Genomic DNA, 23,583 nt, shown 5'->3' with positions numbered 1-23,583 from the left:
CCATCCTCTCCCCATATCAGCATTCCCCCCAAGATCTCCCAGAATTACAAGCAAAGGTCCCAGAAGAAATTCTTTCCACCCCTGACTGGCTAGAACAGCACACGGTGACTACTTTCAGAAGGTAGCACTCTCTCGTTTGAACTAGAAATGGCTCCTCTCCATTTTCCAGTAACTGCTAGGGGCACGTTAGGAGGCACAAGAATTAATCAGGCAGATCCGCTCAGGCTCAAGCTCATTAGGCAGAGAGCAGACTGTTCCCAGTGGTGTTTGAACGGCCTCTTTGTTGACAGCCCAGCTGTTTCACATGTTTCATTCTCATGATCTCTGCTTGCTATTTTATTCTCTCCTGCATGTTTCTGATGCCCGTGGACTTTCGCCACCCCACCCCGCTGGTCTCTCCTGTTCTGGACCTCCCAGCTTCTGACGAATCACTATGAACAGTGCTGGAAATATTACTGCCTGCCTTCAGGATGGGGGAGCTATGGGCTAGCTGTGGAAGAAGAGCTGCACCTAACGGAGAAGCTTTTCTGGGGGATTTTTGACTCTCTCTCCCATAAGGTAATGACGGTACTTTCTGAGCAAAAAGAGAGCATCTCAGTGCCCCAGCACCTACAGATAATAACAGCCATCATCTATTTAGCGTTCCGTTTGCCAGGACCTGTGCTAAGTACTTTACAAGCATATTACGCTAATTCTTGCCTCTCTCTCTGAAATGGAAACTCTTAAAATCCTTATTTTACAGGTGAAGCAAAGCCTCGGAGTAGTTGAATAAATTTTCACATTCACAGAGCTGTACATGGGAAAGTGACTACCAGAGTAAACGACACACACATCCTCTGATGTCAGTCTCGATGCCTTACCTCCCCATTCGTTTCCCCCTGATTTGGTGCGGCTCCTGTCTGTCAGCCTTCACTAGGCTCGAGCCAAGAGGAAAAGCCCTGACATCTGCTGTGATGGTGGGACAGGGGATTTCCAGAAGACCTTAAGCCATGCTGGGAGAGGTTCTTCCCACGCACTCATTTGAGGAGGCGTCGGGTGAGAGCTCAGAGCCTCTGAAACCCAGGCCTTACCGAACGGTGTGATTGAAGTAGAGCTCTGACTCAGACTTTGCTCCACTTCCCCTAACCCAGTTTGTGAGGTCAGCAGCTTTAAAGGTAGAAAGTGAGCAGGTCTGGGTTTCTTAGAGAAATGTAGAACACGCATATAGCTCGTTCACCTGCACTTAGATTTTCTTTACCCCTGGATTTCATTGGTCTAGTGTAAGCAGATCAAAAGCTCTTCCCAACCCCATGCTATTTGACTGAAATTCATTTCTGGCTGGGTTCAAGAGAGAATGATGGATATTGAGCAGCCTGCTGCTGATGTCAACATACGACCCATATCAGCCACTACAGAGCTTGGCACAGCTTGCTATGCCCTCTGCAGTTGTAAGTTGGGTCCGTTTCTGTGACCATCCTTAGCAGACAAGTTTATAGTCACTTCTGGCCTAGCGACTAGTCACTTTAACCCTTAGCTGGTCTTGAAATTAACCATTTAGGAGACATCGATTTAAACCTGTTTAAGATTTTTCAACTTAAAGCAAATGGTGACTTGAGGGCTTTATAGAGTGTTAGTTCATCCTCCAAGGATACCTTCGTTTCCACCAGAAGATATTTAAGGGGTTACACATTTCTCGCTTTGGTTAACCTGGATAAATGCGTGTATTTTATTTGTTTTCAGCTGATTGGTGAATGGTTCTGTCTAAGGACATGGTTCTGTCTAAGGACATGGTTCTGCTTTCTCTGCTAACGTGGCCTTGTTTTTCCCTCACAGAAATATGACCCAGATCTTTTCCGAATGGCCCTGCCTTGTCTCAGTGCTATAGCTGGGGCCTTGCCACCGGATTATTTAGATACCAGAATCACAGCCACATTGGAGAAACAGATCTCAGTGGATGCAGATGGCAACTTTGATCCCAAACCTATCAACACTGTGAAGTGAGTCCAGAATCATCTCTAAGCTGGTCCTGTATTTTGTCCAGTAACCAATGTTTTCTTCCAGAGGGCAGCAAGAAATGTGAGCTTTACCTCTTTCCCTCCTGCCAACGCTGTTCATCATTTCTCTTGACGAGTCCCATCAGGCACAAGGTTTAATCCATACATATCTGTATTACTATATTCTGGGCTTTTGGTGGGGGAGGAAAGGGTTGGTTTATTTATTACCAGAGATAGATGCTCCCACAAATAAATGTCTCCTGAGGCACTGAGAGAACTACCCTGACAAATTATGCAATTAATTTATTAATGAGCTTTTTGACAAAATCTTTGCTCTTGGTGAATTAGGCTCATATGGTTCTAATAGCATCGTACATCACAACAGCTCCATAAATAACAGTCAGCTGAGTCCTGGCAAGGCTGGGGTGTGATGGCAGAACAGTGTGCGGTCCTCACTGGAAAAGCTGGACCTGCTCTTTGCCATGCCGAGGGATGCTGGAACTTCAGAATAGCCCTACCACTGCGCCTTTTAATTTCTCCCTGTAATTTTCCAGAATTTCTCACTGGTGTTGACTAGGCCATGGAGGTGCGCTTATCCCTTGGGCAAAATATTGCTAAGTTTTGGTTTGCAGTAGTTATGAATATGTGCTGTAGGGTATACAGTCGGCTCCAGGTGCACTTTAAATGAAGAGCTCTAAAACTGCTTCAGGGTGAGCAGGGAAAGTAAGCCTGAGCCTATATGAGCCCCTTAGACCTGTCTTTCATGGCAGTAGTTCTCAAATGAAAGCCTGAACCCTTCCCAGGGGGACTGTCTGCTTTGATAATGTGTAATCTTCAGGATAATTAAACACACATTCCATTGGAAAGAGCTTTGAGCTGTGGGATGGTGGGACAGAATTGAAACTGCTGTAAGTAAGAGGTAAGGAGCATGGTAAACCATCAAGCTGGGGCCAAAGAAGGCAGGTGCTGACTTCGGAGAACTCTGCCTATAAAAATGTAACAGTGTTAAAGAAAGACAAAGCAAATGGCGTAGTAACTTGGATGCTTTTGAAAACATTCTGAGAAAACATTATACTCTAGCAACTGTGTGTTAATGGCAAGTGGCTCTGTGTTATTTTGAGAGTTCAGGTTTGTTCACATATACCCATGACATCAATATAGTTCCTTGAGGAATGGAGATTAACCCTGGCTTACTTCAGGAGAAAAGCACCTTTTGCAAGAATATGGGGTCATTGTCAAAATCTAGTGAAAGGCCAGCCTGGCCTTAGCACACATAGTCACCAGGGAAGGACTGGAATCAGGCACTGTGAGGAAATCGACAATCTTCAGGTGTCCCCATTGGGTGAATCACCTTGAAGAGTTTACTGCCCTAGTTTCACCCAACTCCAGACTTAAATTCCATGGAGAGAAAGTCTGATTTGCCTAGTCATGTGCCCATCCTTGGTGACAGTTCATGTAACACTGCATGCAATATAAGAAGACTACGCAATGTAAAGGGAATGCAGGTGCCGATACCAACAGAAGGGACCAGAGCTGTTTTCTAGGAAAACAAAAATAGCAGGTGTCTACTGTACTTCCAAAATTCTAGTATTTTACCATGAGCCACCGAGCCCCAAAAGGTAGAAAACCACTATTTCATAACATATGGCTCTCTGGCTACCCATTTCTACCATTTCCAGATTGTAGCCAGAGGATGACAGGCCATTTACCTTGGATTCTCACTGTCTAACCAAGACAGGTCTGGCCCAGGAGCCCAAAGAACCCAGAGCACATGGCAGAGGCCTGCCCAGCCAAGGCTCCTGCAGAGATGTTCCACGGTTAGACTTGGGTGTGTCCGTGACCTCACCCTGGCTATGCCACTCCTACTCAGGAATGTCACTGTGCCTGGAGTGCAACTTTAGCTTTGGGATTGGCTGGCTGATCACATCCGCCTTCTGACAGCTGATTGATTGGTAGTTCTGACCATCTTCTACTAGGTCTGGCTGAAGTTCTTGGGGAGGTTGTGATATTTTTTTCCTCGTTTCACAGTTTTTCCTTGCCTGAAAAATTGGAATACATCGTCACCAAGTATGCTGAGCATTCACATGATAAATGGGCCTGCGACAAGGTAGGGATTATCTTCCAGCTGACAATTGTCAGGAGGGAAAACCAGCCCAAGAACATTAAAAGGGCCCAGTCCTGGAAATCTGCCTGATTTGTCGAAGTAACAGATTTTCCATGCCGACGGCATTCGTTATTTCTGAGCAGCAATTTCCCAGGGTTGGTGGAGGTCACAGAAATAGGTGACAGCAGCTGCTGGTGTTTCTTTTGTGTTTCTCAAGAAAATGATCAATTCTGGAAGTGTTAACTTCTTTCTTAACATTTCCTTACGGGAATTGTGCCCACACACAGGCTTGTATGTGTTTGATGTAAATGCTTAATGGGAATGGGGAGGCTTCTATCCAATTTTTGTATTTGAATGCAGATTGGAAAAAAAAAAATGAAATTGAAAGCCTAACCCTTGCATGCTTCTGGAAGGCTGGATTTTATTCTAGGGAAGACACACAATCATCTTCCTATGGCAGGCAGTGGTACAACTCCCAGACACTCCCTTATTAATATGGCTCTCCATCTGGTGTTTAGAATTCCTCACCACATGAGGTCAGGCTGTTTCATACGTTTCATTGCTGTGTCAGCCCTTTAACACTGGCAGGCAAAGTGGGAAGACTGTGCCAAAGATATCCAGGATTCCTGTGGGCAGCCAGTTAAGGACTGGGGCCATTTCTCAGCTGCAGCCTACAGTGTGTAACCGTGGACCCATGTCCACAGCAAAGCACAGAAAACCACCTCCACGCAATGTGCCCGCAGAGAAGGAACACCTTGAACCACCAGCTCAGCCTCTGTGTGGATGTAGGCTCAGCTCATCCGTCCATGAGTCTACTGGGGGTTGATGGTAACAGCTATCATTGTAACTATAGAATGGGCTGATACCTCATGATTCTAAAGCAGGACAAATCTGTTCTGTAAAGGGCTGAATGATCAACATTTGAGGCTTCGAGAGCGAGACCAACTCCATTGCAATGACTCCTCCTGGCTGCTGTGGCATAAAAGCAGCCATAGAGAAAACATAAACAAAAGTGGGTGCCTGTATTCCAATCATATTTTATTAATTAAAAAAAAGGTGGTCAGCTAGATTTGGCTCAGGGGGCACAGCCAGCTGGCCCTTGCTTTAGAGCATCTGCATTTTCTAAGAACTCTTTGCCTATGGCCATTTGGCCAGCCTGTGAATTAGGGAGAATAGTCACCTCCAGGAGCCCACAGCATTAGTGAAGCCATCACTCAACCATGTGGATTTGAACTCCTGAGTCTCTCGTACATCCGTATATTTGTCTCTGTTCTGTGACTTCAGTCCAAGCTGCTGTCGTCTTTCACCCAGACGACTGGCATAAGCTCCTGACGGGTCTCCCCACGTGCATTTGCCTAGTCTGTTCTTCATAGTGCAAGCAAGTCAGAGTTTCAGTACACAAATTGAGTCATGCATATTCTACCACTGCTCTTCCTACCCAGCCCTTTCTCCTTGTTAAAATCCTTTCATAATTTCTAACTCTTCTGAAGATAATGGTCAAAATCTTTGGTGTGGCCTGGTAGGCACTGCCTGATCTGACCTCTGCTACCATCTCTAGCCTCATCTCCTCCTCTGCCCTCTGCCCTCCAGCCACCTCCCCTTATTTTAGACTCTCTCTCTCTCTCTCTCATATGCACTACATGTGCCAGTAGACCCTCCTTGGAGCCTGCCAGATACCCGCCTGTACTCACACACATGCTCGCAGCGTTCACCAACTCATTCTGCAAATATCACTCCAAGCATGAATTCCTAGGATGGCATTTTTCCAGATTTCTCAGTTTTGAGCCCTCTGAGCACCTTGTCCTTGTCTTTCATAGCACTTTCCTAGCTCACTTAGGTATTTGTATTTATAACATTTGTACATCTATATATTTATTCTAATTATCAATTTTACATTTACTAGTATAGTTGATTGATATCTCTTTCTGCCACTAGATGGTAAGCTTCATGAGGCCATAGATACTTGCCTGCTCACCAGTGCCAGGCAGCACTGATGATCTTACAATAAAAGAGTGTTTTCCTTGCCCTCAAAAGCTTCATGATCTTGTGGGAGAATCGAAACGAACCAGCCATTGTGGGGCTGGTTGTCCAGGGCTATGATGAGCATGAGCACAGGATTAGAACACATAGGAATCCCTAATCCAGTACTGGGGGTCCAGGGACATCTCCCGGAGTTGGTGACATGTACAGCATGTGCTAAAGGATGAGTGAGAGCCATCTGTCACAAGGAGGTAAGTGCCCTGCAGGCCTTGGGAACAGCAGGTGCAGACCCAGGGAGGCCAGAGACAGTTTGGCTTTAGGGAACCATGGTTCAATATAGCTAGGACGTGGAGTAGGATGGGACAGAGGGTGAGAAGTGAGTCTGGAGAGGTCAGCATGATGACTTTTTCAGGTTTACAGGTCATTTGAAAGGACTTGGGTTTTACCAGGATGGCAGCTGGCAGTCAGAAACATTCGAAGTCAGTAGAGTGCCCACAAATGATTGTGATTTTTTAATATCCCCGGACAATAGGGTAGAAAATGAATCCAGGGAGAGGCAGCAAGACTGGAGGCTGGGAGGCTGCTTAAGCAGCTCTTGCAGTAACCCCAGTGAGAGCTAATGGTGGCCTGAGCTAACATACAAGCAGGGAAGTGGGTGAGAGAGACAGACAGACAGACAGACAGACAAATGATGGGAGGGGTACAGGCAGTGGTGTCAAGGAGGACTCCCATGTCATTGGCTTGGAAAGTGAGTGTAAGCTGGGGCTGTTCACTCCACTTCATCCAGGGGACCCGAGAGGAGGAGACATGTAGAGAAGTAATTTGAGGGGTGCCTGTGGAACATGCAAGCATAACTTAAATAGGTTTGAAACTAGGAGGGAGTTCTGCGCTGGAAGTATTGATTTGATACTAGTCTCTTCTCAGTGGTAACTGAAACCACAGGCCTAAATCAGATCACCTAGGGGAGTATATGTCTCTTGAGAAGGGACAGAAACTTAGCAAATATACACATTTAACAAATGGACAGAAGCTGAGATTGAGAAAGAGCAACAGCCAGAAGCCTTGGGGATGTGAAGTTATGGAAATCAGGGGCTCTTACTTATCTCTGTATCCACTGTGCCTAGGACAGAGTCTGATGTGTACCATAGAAGACATTCACCCAATATTTGTTGAATAACCCTAAAAGTTCTTAAACTCCTGTAACTCTGGGAAGCACACATCACTAGACTTTTGCTCTGGCACTGGCAGGCAAGGATTGCAAGCCAAATGGGCCCCTCCAGGCAGTGGCAATAGGTCCAGTCTTCCCAGGCCTCCCAGTCCTAGCTTCTGTTCTTCCTGCGGAGGGGGTACGCTAACCTGGGAAGCACTGTTCCCAGGGCCTTTTGAAACATCCTGTTTTAAGTGGGCCTGAATTACAAGCGAGAAAGTGGAGAGGACAGCAACTAAAACAACAAGGAATAAAAGAGCAGAGTTCAAGATTCGGGAGGCAGAGAGCCTGATGGCCTGAGAGGATCAATTAGGCATTTTTGAAGAGAATTTCTAAGCCCTGTCACTATCCATTATTCCATTTGCTCCACGAGAATAGAAGCAGGGATTTGGGTCACATAGCGGGGTTCTTTGCGTGCCAAGGATATTTGAACTGAGAACATTTCTACAGAGTCAGAGCGGATGGAAATATGGGATTTCCCTGGATGAAAATGTGAAGACTCACCCACTGATAAGGCCTTTCAAGACATTAACGGAGAAGGTAAGAAACAGGCCTCTGGCAACACTGTGTGGCCATGCTGTTTCCTTCCTTGAGTGATTTGATCAGGAGCTCAGAGGAGTTCAGAGCACATTCACTCTCAAGTCCCTAAAACATCATCTAGGACTCAGTAAACTGTTCACAAGCTTGCCAGTGAGCAACTGCCTCAGGACCAGTTTCCAAGAGCCCAGCCTCACTTTCTGTTCTTTGGCTTTCAGAGGCCATTGGTGAAAGAAGCATCATTCAGCACTTTCAGGCTGGGCCAAAATGCATTTGTAGTTCTGCAACTGAACTGAACCAGGAAGGGGTTTGGTTAGGGCAGGGCAGGGCAAGGAGAAGGTGCAGTGAAATTGCTGGGAAAAATTCAGACAAGGCCGGGTATGGTGGCTCACGCCTGTAATCCTAGCACTTTGGGAGGCTGAGGTGGGCGGATCACAAAGTCAAGAGATAGAGACCATCCTGGCCGACATGGTGAAACTCCGTCTCTACTGAAAATATAAAAATTAGCCGGGCAGAACTAGCTGAGGCAGGAGAATTGCTTGAACTGGGGAGGCAGAGGTTGCAGTGAGCCAAGATCATGCCACGGCACTCCAGCCTGGCGACAGAGCAAGACTCCATCTCAAAAAAAAAAGAAAAAAAAAAGAAACAAACAAAAAAGACAATAATAATTTCCTTTTTTTTTTTTTTTTAAGGCAGGGTCTCTTACTCTGTCACCCAGGCTGGAGTGTAGTGGTGTGATCTCGGCTCACTGCAACCTCTACCTTCCAGGCTCAAGTGATCCTCCTACCTCAGCCTCCCACGTAGCTGGGACTATAGGCATGCACCACCATGCCCAGCTAATTTTTGTAATTTTTTAGTAGAGACAGGGTTTCGCCATGTTAGCCAGGCTGGTCTTGAACTCCTGACCTCAAGCAATCCTCCCACCTCGGCCTCCCAAAGTGCTGGAATTACAGGTGTGAACCACCATGCCCAGCCAAAAATGATTTCTAATACATGAAAGACACAGGTAATAGAGAAGAGAATCCTCAAGAAAATATGGTTAAAAGAACGCATCTCTTGCTTAAAAAAAAATTGATTACTTAACATACTTGGTTTAACTCAACTCTGATTTCTTATCTTGCAATCTGTAAGATTCTTTGTAAGCTTTAGTTCTAGGCCTAGTGTCACGTGTGAAGGATGGTGTATGTATCTTTGTATTCATGTTGACTATCTATTAAATTGTGCATAGACCAAAAGAGAATTCTTTTTTTTTTTTTTTTTTTTTTTTTTTTTTGGAGTCTTGGAGTTTCACTGTTGTCACTCAGGCTAGAGTGCAGTGGCACAATCTTGACTCATTGCAAGCTCCGCATCCCGGATTCAAGCGATTCTCTTGCCTCAGCCTCCCGAGTAGCTGGGACTACAGGCATGTACCGCTATGCCCGGCTAATTTTTGCATTTTTAGTAGAGATGGGGTTTCACCATGTTGTCCAGGCTGGTGTCGAACTTCTGACCTCAGGTGATCCACCTGCCTTGGCCTCCCAGAGTGCTGGAATTACAGGCATGAGCTGCTGCGCGTGGCCCACAAGAATTCTAAATCTAGTAAATTATCTTTCCCAAACTCACAGGAGAGCTTTATGCAGATGCATTTTGACAAGCTCTCATCTTCAGCAACTACTAGAACATGAGGAGTCACTCTCCTGTTCCTGTTCTTTACCTACAGATTGTAGATAATGTCATTAATAATACCTGGCACATTTCCTCCCAGGGCAGGAGAGACTGTAGGGTCTTACACCTAAAAACACCAGAAAGCCTGCGTTTCGGGTAAGATGCAAAGGATCTTTTGACCTTGTGAGAGAAGGCTGGCGCGAACTAGCACCCCCACCCACAGCGGGGTCCACCTGCCATGCGGAGAAGGGCCAGGGGGAATGCTGGGATATGTTCTGCAAAGTGCTTCTGCTCAAATTCTCTTCTAGGAGAAGGAAATTTATCGCTGGCCTGCCCGAGAGTCCCTGAAAACCATGCTAGCTGTGGGCTGGACTGTGGAGAGGACCAAAGAGGGAGAAGCGTTGGTTCAACAGCGGGAAAATGAGAAGCTTCGAAGCGTGTCCCAGGCCAACCAGGTACACCACCACACCCAGAGGCCCACGCTGGGCCGATGGAACCCGTGGAGAACCTGGGGGCGTTCTGCCTGGGGCATCCTAGGTGGGACTGTCTAAGATGAACCCGGGGATTTTTCGGGACACATCTTTCACAGCTGAAGTTGGGGATGCTGATAAGAACCAGGAAAACAATGGCAACCCAGTGACTCTGCCTTTGCTTTCCTAGGGCAACAGCTACAGCCCTGCTCCCCTCGACCTCTCAAACGTTGTACTCTCCAGAGAGCTCCAGGTCAGTGCCGCAGGTCCAGCATGACTTGCTTTCAAGTGCAGGACGCGTTACCTTCCAAAGAGTTAAAGGGCAAGAAAAGGGAAAGAATCTCTAGAACATATCACCACTACAATTCAGAGCTGAAGATGGTCACATTGTGCAGAGGCCACAGGGAAGGTCTCCGCAGAGTGAACCAGCCCTCCGAGAAGGGGAGGCTTTGTGCTTCTTCCAAGGACGCCCTGACGGGTGCTGACTCAGTAGGAAGAACCACCAGCGCACTGGAGTCTTTCCTCAGTATCCATGAGGGCTTCACCCTGGGACTTCCCGCAGACACCAACACCCACCAACGCTCAAGTCCCTGATATAAAATGGCATAGTTTCACCTGTAACCTGCACACATCTCCCCATATACGTTAAATTAGCTCTAGATTATTTCTAATTCCTGACACAATGTAAATTCTATATAAATAGTTGTTATGCTGTATTGTTTAGAGAATAATAACAAGAAAAAACTCTGTACACATTCGGTACAGACACATTTTTCTCCAAATATTTTCAAGCTACAATTGGTGGAATCCGCAGATGCAGAACTCACGGTTAAGGAAGGCTGATTATACTGTGTCAAAACCCAAAATAAATAAGACAACTAGGACAAAATCTGTGAAACTTAGCGCCTCAGTGGAGGTGCTTGCTGGTATCATTGTAAGGCCTCCAAAACATAAGGACAACCCACACGTCCCATAGTGGGTTTGCTGGAGCGCCCTGTGATGGTGCAGGCAGCCAATCACTGCAGGGTAGGGATGTGAGACCAAGGGGTTGAAACTGAAAGCCCATCGCTCCCCTCCTGTACACATTGGTGGCTGTGCCTGCTCTAGCCTGGGGCGCTCACCCCTCTGGAAGTCCATCAGACCAGCCCCTTGGACCTTAGAGAAAGTTTCTTTCCAAAGTACATCCTTCATTCTAAGTCACTGTTTTACAAGCCTTACAAAGATGGATTCTACTAGAGATTCTACTGTTTACAGCACTTTCCTTTAAGACGTGATTATTTTTAGTTTGTTAAGCTACAGGCTTTCAAGGGTTCTAGACTTTTCTTGGCCCGCACTCCCAACTCCCCATCTGAGGTCAGGGGTACAATACTAAGCTGCTGTGAAAAATGACGTGCTGCCAGCATGCAGGTTCAAGCGGAAATGGGTGTTTCTCCTAAAGGCATCAAGCTGCCAGAATAATAAGTTGCAAGGGAAGGAGAGAGTTAGAAATTGTTTTCTGTGTGTATGGGAAGATAGGAAACGAATGAGGTACATCAGCACAGAATCATTAATGATGGGAGGCCCTTGGCTGTGTGCTGTTAGTGTTCAGTGGGGTGCTGTTCCCGAGGCTGCCTGAGATAGCGCAGCAGCTATGAAGCTAGCTTGCCTGCTTACTTTCTCTTTGACTTGGCTCTTCTTGGTGGGACACAGGGAATGGTGGAGGTCGTGGCTGAGAACTATCACAATATCTGGGCCAAGAAGAAGAAGCTGGAGCTGGAGAGCAAAGGTGAGTGAGATTCACGGCATCCCCTAAGGAAGCTGAACCGGGGCGGGTATGGTCTCCCAGAAGTGCAAAGGAAGAGCCAAATGTCACCTCTCACCTTACTGACCCAGGTGGTGGCAGTCACCCTCTTCTGGTACCATATGACACCTTGACTGCCAAAGAAAAGTTCAAGGACCGGGAGAAGGCACAGGACCTGTTTAAGTTCCTCCAAGTGAATGGCGTCATAGTTTCCAGGTAAGTCACCTTCCATGTGATGTTAGTGGGACAGGGCTGTGGGTGTGGCCTCTGCCTCCCCAGGTATTTAATTACCTGCCTACAAAACCCATCCAAGTAAGGAGAACAATTGAGTCTATTTTTTTTTTGACATAAGCAGAAATGTTAGGTATTAATTTTTAAAGATAAGTGACAAAGAATTATTACAAATTATACCTACATACCTTAAACATTTCATTGTAACTTAAAATATATAAAAATGCATTCGTTCGTAAATCTTGTGCTATGGGCCAAGGCTCTTTCTTTGTATATTCTCTTTATTGGCGTTATAAACGACATCCATAATACAACCTCAAAGTTTTGGAATTTGGGCTTCTTTAAAGAACAGTGATAATTTGCAGCACATGATAACAGTGTACATGCAGTGCCCTAGATTTATTATTATTATTCTTTAAGTTCTGGGGTACATATGCAGAATGTGCAGGTTTGTTACATAGGTATACACATGCCATGGTGGTTTGCTACACCCATCAACTTGTCATCTACATTTGGTATTTTTCCTAATGCTATCCTTCCCCTAGCCCCTCACCCGCCAACAGGTCCCAGTGTGTGATGTTCCCCTCCCTGTGTCCATGTGTTCTCATTGATCATCTCCCACTTAGGAGTGAGAACATGTTTGGTTTGGGTTTTCTGTTTGGTTTTCAGTTCTTGTGTTAGTTTGCTGAGAATGATGGTTTCCAGCATTATCCATGTCCTTGCAAAGGACATGAAGTCATCCCTTTTTTATGGCTGCATAGTATTCCATGGTGAATATGTGCCACATTTTCTTTATCCAGTCTGTCATTGATGGGCATTTGGGTTGGTTCCAAGTCTTTGCTATTGTGAACAGTGCAACAATAAAGATACGTGTTCATGTGTCTTTATAGTAGAGTAATTTATAATCTTTTGGGTATATACCCAGTAATGGGATTGCTGGATCAAATGGTATTTCTAGTTCTAGATCCTTGAGGAATTGCCACACAGTCTTCCACAATGGTTGAACTAATTTACACTCCCACCAACAGTGTAAAAGCATCCCTATTTCTCCACATCCTCTCCAGCATCTGTTGTTTCCTGACTTTTTAATTATCGCCATTCTAACTGGCGTGAAATGGTATCTCATTGTGGTTTTGATTTGCATTTCTCTAATGACCAGTGATAACAAACTTTTTTTTTTTGTATGTTTTTTGGCTTCATAAATGTCTTCTTTTGAAAAGTACCTGTTCAAAGCCTTTGCCCAGTTTTTGATGAGGTTGTTTTTTTTCTTGTAAATTTGTTTAAACTCCTTGTATCCTGGATATTAGCCCTTTGTCAGATGGATAGATTGCAAAAATGTTCTCCCATTCTGTAGGTTGCCTGTTCACTCTGATGATAGTTACTTTTGCTCTGCAGAAGTTCTTTGGTTTAATTAGACCTCATTTGTCAATTTTGGCTTTTGTTGCCATTGCTTTTGATATTTTAGTCATGAAGTCTTTGCCCATGCCTATGTCCTGAATGGTATTGCCTAGGTTTTCTTCTAGGGTTTTTATGATTTTAGGTCTTATGTTTAAGTCTTTAATCCATCTTGAGTTAATTTCTGCATAAGGTGTAAGGAAGGGGGCCACTTTTAGTTTTCTGCATATGGGTAGCCAGTTTTCTCAACACCATTTATTAAATAGGAAATCCTTTCCCCATTGCTTGTTTTTGTCAGGTTTGTGAAAGATCAGATGGTTGTAGATGTGTGACGTTATTTCTGAGGCCTCCGTTCTGTTCCTTTGGTCTATATATCTGTTTTGGTACCAGTACCATGCTGTTTTTGTTACTGTAGCCTTGTAGTATAGTTTGAAGTTAGGTAGCATGATGGCTCCAGCTTTGTTCTTTTGGCTTAGGATTGTCTTGGCTATACAGGCTCTTTTTTGGTTTCATATGAAATTTAAAGTAGTTTTTTCTAATTCTGTGAAGAAAGACAATGGTAGCTTGATGGGAATAGCATTAAATCTATAAATTACTTTGGGCAGTATGGCCATTTTCTCAATATCAATTCTTCCTATTCATGAGCATGGAATGTTTTTCCATTTGCTTGTGTCCTCTCTTATTTCGTTGAGCAGTGATTTGTAGTTCTCCTTGAAGAGGTCCTTCACATCCCTTGTAAGTTGTATTCCTAGGTATTTTACTCTCTTTGTAGCAATTGTGAATGGGAATTCACTCGTGATTTGGCTCTCTGTTTGTCTGTTATTGGTGTATAGGAATGCTTGTGATTTTTGCAAATTGATTTTTTATCCTGAGGCTTTGCTGAAGTTATCAACTTAAGGAGATTTTGGGCTGCATCGATGGGGTTTTCTAAATATACAATCATGTCATCTGCAAACAGACAAATTGACTTCCTCTTTTCCTAATTGAATACCCTTTATTTCTTTCTCTGACCTGATTGCCCTGGCTGGAATTTCCAGTAATACATTGAATAAGAGTGGTGAGAGATGGCATCCTTGTCTTGTGCCTGTTTTCAAAGGGAATGCTTCGCGTTTTTGCCCATCGGCTGTGGGTTTGTCATACATAGCTCTCATTTGATATCTTATTTGATGTTGGCTGTGGGTTTGTCATAAATAGCTCTTATTATTTTGAGATACGTTCCATCAATACCTAGTTTATTGAGAGTTTTTAGCATGAAGGGTGTTGAATTTTATTGAAGGTCTTTTCTGCCTCTATTGAGATAATCATGTGGTTTTGTCATTGGTTCTGTTATGTGGAGGATTACGTAGTACCCTAGATATTTTTCAGATATCCTCCTTTATCTTTGACAGTTGTCTCACCCATACCTAATTCAAAAATTACATATTTGGAAGCTTGCAATTGCAGGTCTTTACAAAATATGCATCTTAGTTTTTATAGAATCAGCAGTTCTCTTCATACTTTTATTTTGTTTTATATGATATCTTATTAAATTACATAGTAATAATAGCAAGCATAACTGACATAAACAGTCTTGGAACGAAGGGAATTGATTCTTATGAAGATACAACTTTACTGGGGAGATTGAATGCATCATGATGTCCTAAGATGTTTTATCTCAAACTTACATAAGTCAAAATCATCTAGATGAATGTTTTATATAGGATGGCGTTGGCTGCTCAAGTCTTAAAGTCAGACTGTTTTCTGCCTGGTCTAATGGTGCTGGTGGGCTGTGCTATATAGGATTATGCTTACTGAGTTCTTTGTCAAATGAAAAGCCAGTGTTTTTATTCCGATATAGCCATTCTTCCTAAAAGAAACATTTGCTGAGCAAGCTGCTGTTTCTTCTAGTTTCCTATAGAATGTTTGCCATTGAATGGCAAAAATAAAAATAAAAATCTATACAAAACAATTCTATTGTATCTCATATGAAAAAAATAACAAGACATATTTGCCATGTTGTCGAGCAGGAAAGGTCAGGCAGCAGGAGATAGCCTCCGGGGAAGCATTCGAGATAGACTCCCGTCGTCATTTTAATCCTGTTCTTAACACCAAGATGAATCTGTGGTGTGATTTGCTGATAAATAGCTTGCTCACAGAAATGAAAATTTCCCATTTACTGTAATGACAAAGGAAGTCAAGGAAATAGGAGGAAATCAAGAAGAAAGATAATTGAATTCAGCAAACATATCTGAACCAGTTGTCTACCACGTGCCAGACCCTGTGGTAGGAATTTGGATGCACAGGTGATCAAGTGAGGTCCCTGTAGCCAAGGAGAAATACTGGCTTCCCCCCTCTCCTGCTCAGACCTGTTCTGTCTTCAGCTTCCCCATCACTCCATGGCAAGCCATTCTTCTACCTTCTCAAGCAAACAACCTTGACTCCTCTTTTTCTCCCAATCTACATCCAATCCTTCAGGAAATCCTGGCAGTTTTACCTTTAAAATATACCCAGAGGCCAGGCGCGGTGGCTCACGCCCGTAATCCCAGCACTTTGGGAGGCCAAGGCAGGTGGATCACGTGAGGTCAGGAGTTCAAGACCAGCCTGGCCAAGATGGTGAAACACCATCTCTACTAAAAATACAAAAAATTAGCCAGGCATGATGGCACGTGCCTGTAATCCCAGCTACTCGGGAGGCTGAGGCAGAGAATTGCTTGAACCCGGGAGACGGGGATTGCAGTGAGCCGAGATCATGTCACTGCGCTCCAGCCTGGGCGACAGAGTGAGACTGCATCTCAAAAATAAAATACCCAGAATTTGACCACTTCTCACCCACTTCATGCTGTCCTCATCCTCCTGCCTGTGTTCTCTGCTTCTGTACTTGCCTCACCACGATAGTCAATTTTAAACACAGCAACCAGAGTGATCCTGTTATGATGCAAGTCGTATCATGTCACTTCTCTATTCACAACTTCTAATAGCTTCCCTTCTCACTCAGAGCAAAAGCAAAATTCTAAGGATGGCCTATAGGGACGTACGTGATTGTCCCCACTTCCTACCCCATACCCCTCTAACCTTCAACACAACATGCGTTCTCCTGCCTCAGGACCTTTGCACTGTCTCCTCGCCCCGCCTTGAGAACTCCTTCTCCAGATGTCCATATGGCTCACCTCCTCATCTCCTTCAAGCCTTTAATGCAGCATCAGTCTCCAAGTGAGACCAAGCCTGACTACCCTATTTAACACTTCAGTCCGTAAACCCTCACTCCCCCAGTTCTGGACTTTTTCATTCTGCTTTAATTTTTCTTTTACTCACAAAATGTGTTAACTTCTAAGATTCCATCTAATTTGTATTTTGTTTTTGTCTGTTTACAGCTAGCACGTAAATTCTTTCCATAAAAGCAGAGATTTTTTGTTTTCCCCTCAGACATCCCCAGCTCAGTACTCATTGTATGCATGATAAAGGTCTTTCTGAAAAATCTGTGCTCACACAGGCAGGTTCCAAGTGACAGGGGAAATCAGTCAAATGATGAGTCATGTCACTACGCCAGAATAACCACTAACATTTGGAAATTAAATTTAACACTGGTAGGACTGGTGGTGCACCTGAGTGACGTGGTTGTGTCTGTTACTTCCTGGGGTCTGTCCATGTCCAACGCAGGGGTATGAAGGATATGGAGCTGGATGCCTCCTCCATGGAAAAGAGGTTTGCCTATAAGTTCTTGAAGAAGATCCTGAAATATGTTGATTCGGCACAAGAATTTATTGCCCATTTAGGTAAGTATCACCATGAAATATCCCAAAAGAATTCAGTATTCTTTTATCAAGAAGTAATCCTTTCAGACTGTAACTTTTTATGATTGATTTAGATGCATGATTTTAGGGGGAAAACAGTGGCTGAGATTTTTCCCCCCCACTTTAAAAAAAATCAATCCAGCCGGGTGCGGTGGCTCACACCTGTAATCCCAGCACTTTGGGAGGCCGAGGCGGGAGGATCACGAGGTCAAAAGATGGAGACCATCCTGGTCAACATAGTGAAACCCCATCTCTACTAAAAATACCAAAAAATTAGCTGAGCATGGTGGTGTGTGCCTGTAGTCACAGCTACTCGGGAGGCTGAGGCAGGAGAATCACTTGAACCCAGGAGGCAGAGGTTGCAGTGAGCCAAGATCGCGCCACTGCACTTCAGCCTGGTGACAGAGTAAGATTCTATCTCAAAAAAAAAAAAAAAAGAAAAAAAAAACTCCTTAGTTTTTTTAGTGGAGTGATTGAACCTTTTGTCATTTTTTCACTCAACTTATCCTATTTTAACTTTCCTGTTGTCTTGCTTTATGACTGTGGACATATGACTCAACCTCTCTGAAGCTGCTGTCTTTTTTTTTTTTTTTTTTTTCCTGAGATGGAGTTTTGCTCTTGTTGCCCAGACTGGAGTGCAGTGGCACAGTCTCGGCTCACAGCAACTTCTGCCTCCTGGGTGCAAGCAATTCTTCTGCCTCAGCCTCCCAAGTAGCTGGGATTACAGGTGCCTGCCACCACACCTGCCTGGCTAATTTTTGTATTTTTAGTAGAGATGAGGTTTTACCATGTTGTCCAGGCTGGTGTCGAACTCCTGACCTTAAGTGGTCCACCTGCTTCAGCCTCCCAAAGTGTTGGGATTACAGGTGTGAGCCATCACACCCAGGCTTGAAGCTGCTTTCTGATTGTTAAAGTAGACAAAAGGGTAGTGAAACAGCTTAAAGAATTGACACAAGAAATAACTAACCAGCACAGTTGTAAAGTACGTTGTAAAATATATTTTGTGAAATCAGATAGCCTTTTTTAATAGCCTTTAGGAAAGCTGCTCTGTTTCTAAAATGTTGTGACCGATTTGTACTTTGTAACTCTGGCCAACTCTGTGTTACCTGTGTCTTTGTAGAAGCCATTGTCAGCAGTGGGAAAACTGAAAAGTCTCCTCATGACCAGGAGATCAAATTCTTTGCCAAAGTAAGTGGCCCTGCACTTAATCAAGTTACTTTCTTCTTAGGATCTCTACTATTTAGGAAACAGATTAAGTGGATCCAATGAAGATATCTAAAACTCCAGTGGCTTCAGTGAGGTGCATGTATATTTCTCTGTTGTTTGACAGTCCCAAGGGAGGCTGGCAGTCCATAGAGGTATGCAGCCTGCCTAGCCCCACACCATCACCCGGGAATCCAGGTTCTTCCTGTCTTGGCCACTCCACCATCTCCGAAAGTGTTGCCTGTGTGCGTGGTTCAACAGGCTCACCTGCACGGCATCTGTGGGAAAGGGAAAAGGAGAAGGGAAGGCAAGCTGTTGCTTTTTAAAAGTTCTATCCCAATGGCTAGAACTTGTCATCTCTCACCTTACTGACCCCTCGAATGCCAAGGAAAAGTTCAGGGACCAGGAAAAGGCACAGGACCTGTTTAAGTTCCATTCGCGCTTCATCTAGCTGCAAGGGAGACTGGGTGATACATTTTCTGCCTGGGTGGCTCTATACCCAGCTAAAACACGGTGGGATTCTGTTGCCAAAAGGAAGAAGGGGAGAATGAATTTGGGTGCTAGTTAGCAGTCTCTTCCATACAGCCCTACTCAGAGGACTAAAGGCACAGAAGGACTTGAGTTGCCTTGCTCTGCGAAGCAGACAGAATGCTTGAGGCTAGTGGCACTAAGCCATACCTCTTGGATGTGCCTCTTGGATGCAGTGCTCAATAAGCCCTATCTGAGTGCACCTGTCCCATAGGACTCCTCTGGAAATGCGCACACATTTCTTTGGGCCCTTAGTCAATGACTGTCTCCTTTTACATACCCCCAAGGACTCTGGTTTGAGGCATAGAAAAGGAAAATGTGATGGAAACTGGGACCAAAGGGGTAGAATTTCCTGGAAATTACAGGACGAGGGTTCAGAGGCTTTTCACTCACTGAAAATAAACACTTTTAAATGAACCAAATGAAGAGTTATGGATAGCTTCCTAGAAGTTGATTTGTGGTGGGTTTTCCAGGTTCTCCTCCCGCTGGTTGACCAGTACTTCACCAATCATCGCCTCTACTTCTTGTCATCCCCTCTGAAGCCCCTTAGCAGCAGCGGATACGCCTCTCATAAGGAGAAAGAAATGGTGGCCAGGTGAGTCTCCAAGATACAGAGAAGGTTATGGTGCTGATTACAATTTACTTAAAATGCCAGGTTCCTGTGGACTACAAAGTGAGTCTGTTGGAGAAATGAAACAGGCTGATGGCTTGGTTTGTCATCTTGGTTTTGAAAGAAACTATATTCATACAAATCTGAATTATTTCAGCAACTACATGAGGTATATTATGTGGGAATACCCGTGGGGCTTGGGAAAGATTTATATACTTAAATCAACATTGGGACAGAGTTTAAGATGGCCGAATAGGAACAGCTCTGGTCTGCAGCTCCCAGTGAGACCAGCGCAGAAGGAGAGTGATTTCTGCTTTTCCAACTGAGGTACCCAGTTCATTTCATTGGGACTGGTTAGACAGTGGGTGCAGCCCACATAAGGCAAGCCGAAGCAGGGTGGGGCGTCGCCTCACCCAGGAAGTGCAGGGGTCGGGGAACTCCCTCCCCTAGCCAAGGGAAGCCATGAGGGACTGTGCCATGAGGGACTGTGCCATGAGGAACGGTGCATTTCGGCCCAGATACTACGCTTTTCCCATGGTCTTTGCAACCTGCAGACCAGGAGATTCCCTCAGGTGCCTACACCACCAGGGCCCTGGGTTTCAAGCACAAAACTGGGCGGTCATTTGGGCAGACACCCAGCTGGCTGCAGTTTTTTTTTCATACCCCAGTGGTGCCTGGAATGCTGATGAGACAGAACTGTTCACTCCCCTGGAAAGGGGGTGAAGCCAGAAAGCCAAGTGGACTTGCTCAGCGGATCCCACACCCACGGAACCCAACAAGCTAAGATCCACTGGCTTGAAATTCTTGCTGCCAGCACAACAGTCTGAAGTCGACCTGGGACACTCGAGCTTGACTGGGGGAGAGGCGTCCACCATTACTGAGACTTGAGTAGGCCGTTTTCCCCTCACAGTGTAAACAAAGCCGCCAGGAAGTTCTAACTGGGTGCGGAACACACCACAGCAGGGCAAAGCTGCTGTAGCCAGACTGCCTTTCTAGATTTCTCCTCTCTGGGCAGGGCATCACTGAAAGAAAGGCAGCAACCCCAATCAAGGGTTTATAGATAAAACTCCCACATCCCTGGGACAGAGCACCTGGGGGAAGGGGCAACTGTGGGTGCAGCCTCAGCAGACTTAAAAGTTCCTGCCTGCTGGCTCTGAACATAGCAGAGGATCTCCCAGCACAGCACTCGAGCTCTGCTAAGGGACAGTCTGCCTCCTCAAGTCTGTCCCTGAGCCTCGTGCCCCGTGATGGGAGACACCTCCCAGCAGGGGTCAACAGATACCTCATAGAGGAGAGCTCCAGCTGGCATCCATCAGGTGCCCCTATGGGACAAAGCTTCCAGAGGAAGGAGCAGGCCGCAATATTTGCTGTTCTGCAGCCTCTGCTGGTGATACCCAGGCAAACAGAGTCTGGAGTGAACCTCCAGCAAACTCCAGCAGACCTGCAGCAGAGAGGCCTGACTGTTAGAAGGAAAACTAACAAATAGAAAGCAATAGCATCAACATGAACAAAAAGGACATCCATTCATAAGCTCCATCCAAAGGTCACCAACATCAAAGACCAAAGGTAGATAAATCCACGAAGATGAGGAAAAACCAGCACAGAAAAAGCTGAAAATCCCAGAAACCAGAATGCCTCTTCTCCTCCAAAGGATCACAACCCCTCACGAGCAAGTGAACAAAATTGGACAGAGAATGAGTTTGACAAATTGACAGAAGTAGGCTTCAGAGGATGGGTAATAACAAACTCCTCCAGCCTAAAGGAGTATGTTCTAACCCAATGCAAGGAAGCTAAGAACTTGATAAAAAGAGGAATTGCTAACTAGAATAACCAGTTTAGAGAAGAACATAAATGACCTGATGGAGCTGAAAATCACAGCACGAGAACTCAGTGAAGCATACACAAGTATCAATATCTGAATCAATCAAGCCGAAGAAAGGATATCAGAGATTGAAGATCAACTGAATGAAATAAAGCATAAAGACAGGATTGGAGAAAAAAAAAAAAAAAGAATGAAAAGGAATGAACAAGGCCTCCAAGAAATATGGGACTATGTGAAAAGATCAAATCTACGTTTGATTGGTGTACCTGAAAGTGACAGGGAGAATGGAACCAAGTTGGAAAACACTCTTCAGGATATCATTCAGAACTTCCGCAACCTAGCAAGAAAGGCCAACATTCAAATTCAGGAAATACAGAGAACACCACAAAGATCCTCCTCAAGAAGAGCAACCCAAGACACATAATCATCAGATTCACCAAGGTTGAAATGAAGGAAAAAATGTTAAGGACAGCCAGAGAGAAAGGTTGGGTTACCCACAAAGGGAAGCCCATCAGACTAATAGCAGATCTCTCTGCAGAAACTGTACAAGCCAGAAGAGGGTGGGGCCAATATTCAACATTCTTAAAAGAATTTTCAACCCAGAATTTCATATCCAGCCAAACTAAGCTTCATAACTAAAGGAGAAATAAAATCTTTCACAGACAAGCAAATGCTGAGGTATTTTGTCACCACCAGGCCTGCCTTACAAGAGCTCCTGAAGGAAGCACTAAACATGGAAAGGAAAAACCAGTACCAGCCACTGCAAAAACATACCAAAATATAAAGACCATAGACACCATGAAGAAACTGCATCAACTGATGGGCAAAATAACCAGCTGGCATCATAATGACAGGATCAAATTTACACATAACAATATTAACCTTAAATGTAAATGGGCTAAATGGTCCAATTAAAAGACACAGACTGGCAAATCGGATAAAGAGTCAAGACCCATCAGTGTGCTCTACTCAGGAGACCCATCTCACATGCAAAGACATACATAGGCTCAAAATAAAGGGATGGAGAAATATTTACCAAGCAAATGGAAAGCAAAAAAAAGCAGGGATTGCAATCCTAGTCTCTGATAAAACAGACTTTAAACCAACAAAGATAAAAGATAAAAAAAAAAAAACAAAAACAAAGGGCATTACATAATGGTAAACAGATCAATGCAACACGAAGAGCTGACTATCTTGAATGCATATGCATCCAATACAGGAGCACCCAGATTCATAAAGTAAGTTCTTAGAGACCTACAAAGAGACTTAGACTTCCACACAATAATAGTGGGAGACTTTAACACCCCACTGTCAATATTAGACCAAGAAGACAGAAAATTAACAAGAATATTCAGGACATGAACTAAGCTCTGGATCAAGTGGACTTAATAGACATCTACAGAATGCTCTGTTTGCAGGTAACACGATCCTATACTTAGGAAATGCCATCGACTCAGCCCAAAACCTCCTTAAGCTTGTGAGTAACTTCAGCAAAGTCTCAGGATACAAAATCAATGTGAAAAAATTAAAAGCATTCTTATACACCAGTAATAGACAAACAAAGAGCCAAATCATGGGTGAACTCCCATTCACAATTGCATTTATTCTCACAAAGAGAACAAAATACCTAGGAATACAACTTACAAGGGATGTGAAGGACTTCTTCAAGGAGAACTACAAACCACTGCCCAAGAAAATAAAAGAGGACACAAATGAGTGGAAAAAGATTTCATGCTCATGGGTAGGAAGAATCAATATCATGAAGATGGCCATACTGCCCAAAGTAATTTATATATTCAATGCTATTCCCATCAAGCTCCCATTGTCTTCACAGAATTAGAAAAAACTACTTTAAACCTCATATGGAACCAAAAAACAGCCCGTATAGCCAAGACAGTCCTCAGCCAAAAGAACAAAGCTGGAGCCATCAAGCTACCTAACTTCAAACCAGTTTGAGACCAGCCTGGCCAACAGGATAAAACCCCATCTCTATTAAAAATACAAGGCTACAGTAGCAAAAACAGCATGGTACTGGTACCAAAACAGATATATAGACCAAAGGAACAGAACGGAGACTTCAGAAATAACGCCACACATCTACAACCATCTGATCTTTGACAAACCTGACAAAGACAAGCAATGGGGAAAGGATTCCCTATTTAATAAATGGTGTTGAGAAAACTGGCTACCCATATGCAGAAAACTAAAAGTGGCCCCCTTCCTTACACCTTATGCAGAAATTAACTCAAGATGGATTAAAGACTTAAACATAAGACTTAAAACCATAAAAACCCTAGAAGAAAACCTAGGCAATACCATTCAGGACATA

General features: G+C 44.4%; 1 protein-coding gene across 1 annotated transcript in view; it reads left to right on the top strand.

Annotated features, from left to right (window-relative positions):
• RYR3 (ryanodine receptor 3) overlaps positions 1 to 23,583 on the top strand; it is a 403,627-nt gene that overhangs the window by 274,226 nt on the left and 105,818 nt on the right. The window contains exons 53-63 of the mRNA XM_011989131.1: positions 418 to 558; positions 1,813 to 1,976; positions 4,002 to 4,080; positions 7,715 to 7,804; positions 9,754 to 9,900; positions 10,106 to 10,168; positions 11,605 to 11,680; positions 11,788 to 11,911; positions 16,958 to 17,073; positions 18,212 to 18,279; positions 19,296 to 19,417. Coding sequence (XP_011844521.1) covers positions 418 to 558; positions 1,813 to 1,976; positions 4,002 to 4,080; positions 7,715 to 7,804; positions 9,754 to 9,900; positions 10,106 to 10,168; positions 11,605 to 11,680; positions 11,788 to 11,911; positions 16,958 to 17,073; positions 18,212 to 18,279; positions 19,296 to 19,417 — 1,190 coding nt within the window. The remainder of the gene's footprint in view (positions 1 to 417; positions 559 to 1,812; positions 1,977 to 4,001; positions 4,081 to 7,714; positions 7,805 to 9,753; positions 9,901 to 10,105; positions 10,169 to 11,604; positions 11,681 to 11,787; positions 11,912 to 16,957; positions 17,074 to 18,211; positions 18,280 to 19,295; positions 19,418 to 23,583) is intronic.

Source organism: Mandrillus leucophaeus, unplaced genomic scaffold (genome assembly GCF_000951045.1).
Source record: "Mandrillus leucophaeus isolate KB7577 unplaced genomic scaffold, Mleu.le_1.0 Scaffold347, whole genome shotgun sequence".
In the NCBI taxonomy this organism is placed as follows: Eukaryota; Metazoa; Chordata; class Mammalia; order Primates; family Cercopithecidae; genus Mandrillus; species Mandrillus leucophaeus.
This window is presented reverse-complemented; position numbering and strand designations above follow the sequence as displayed.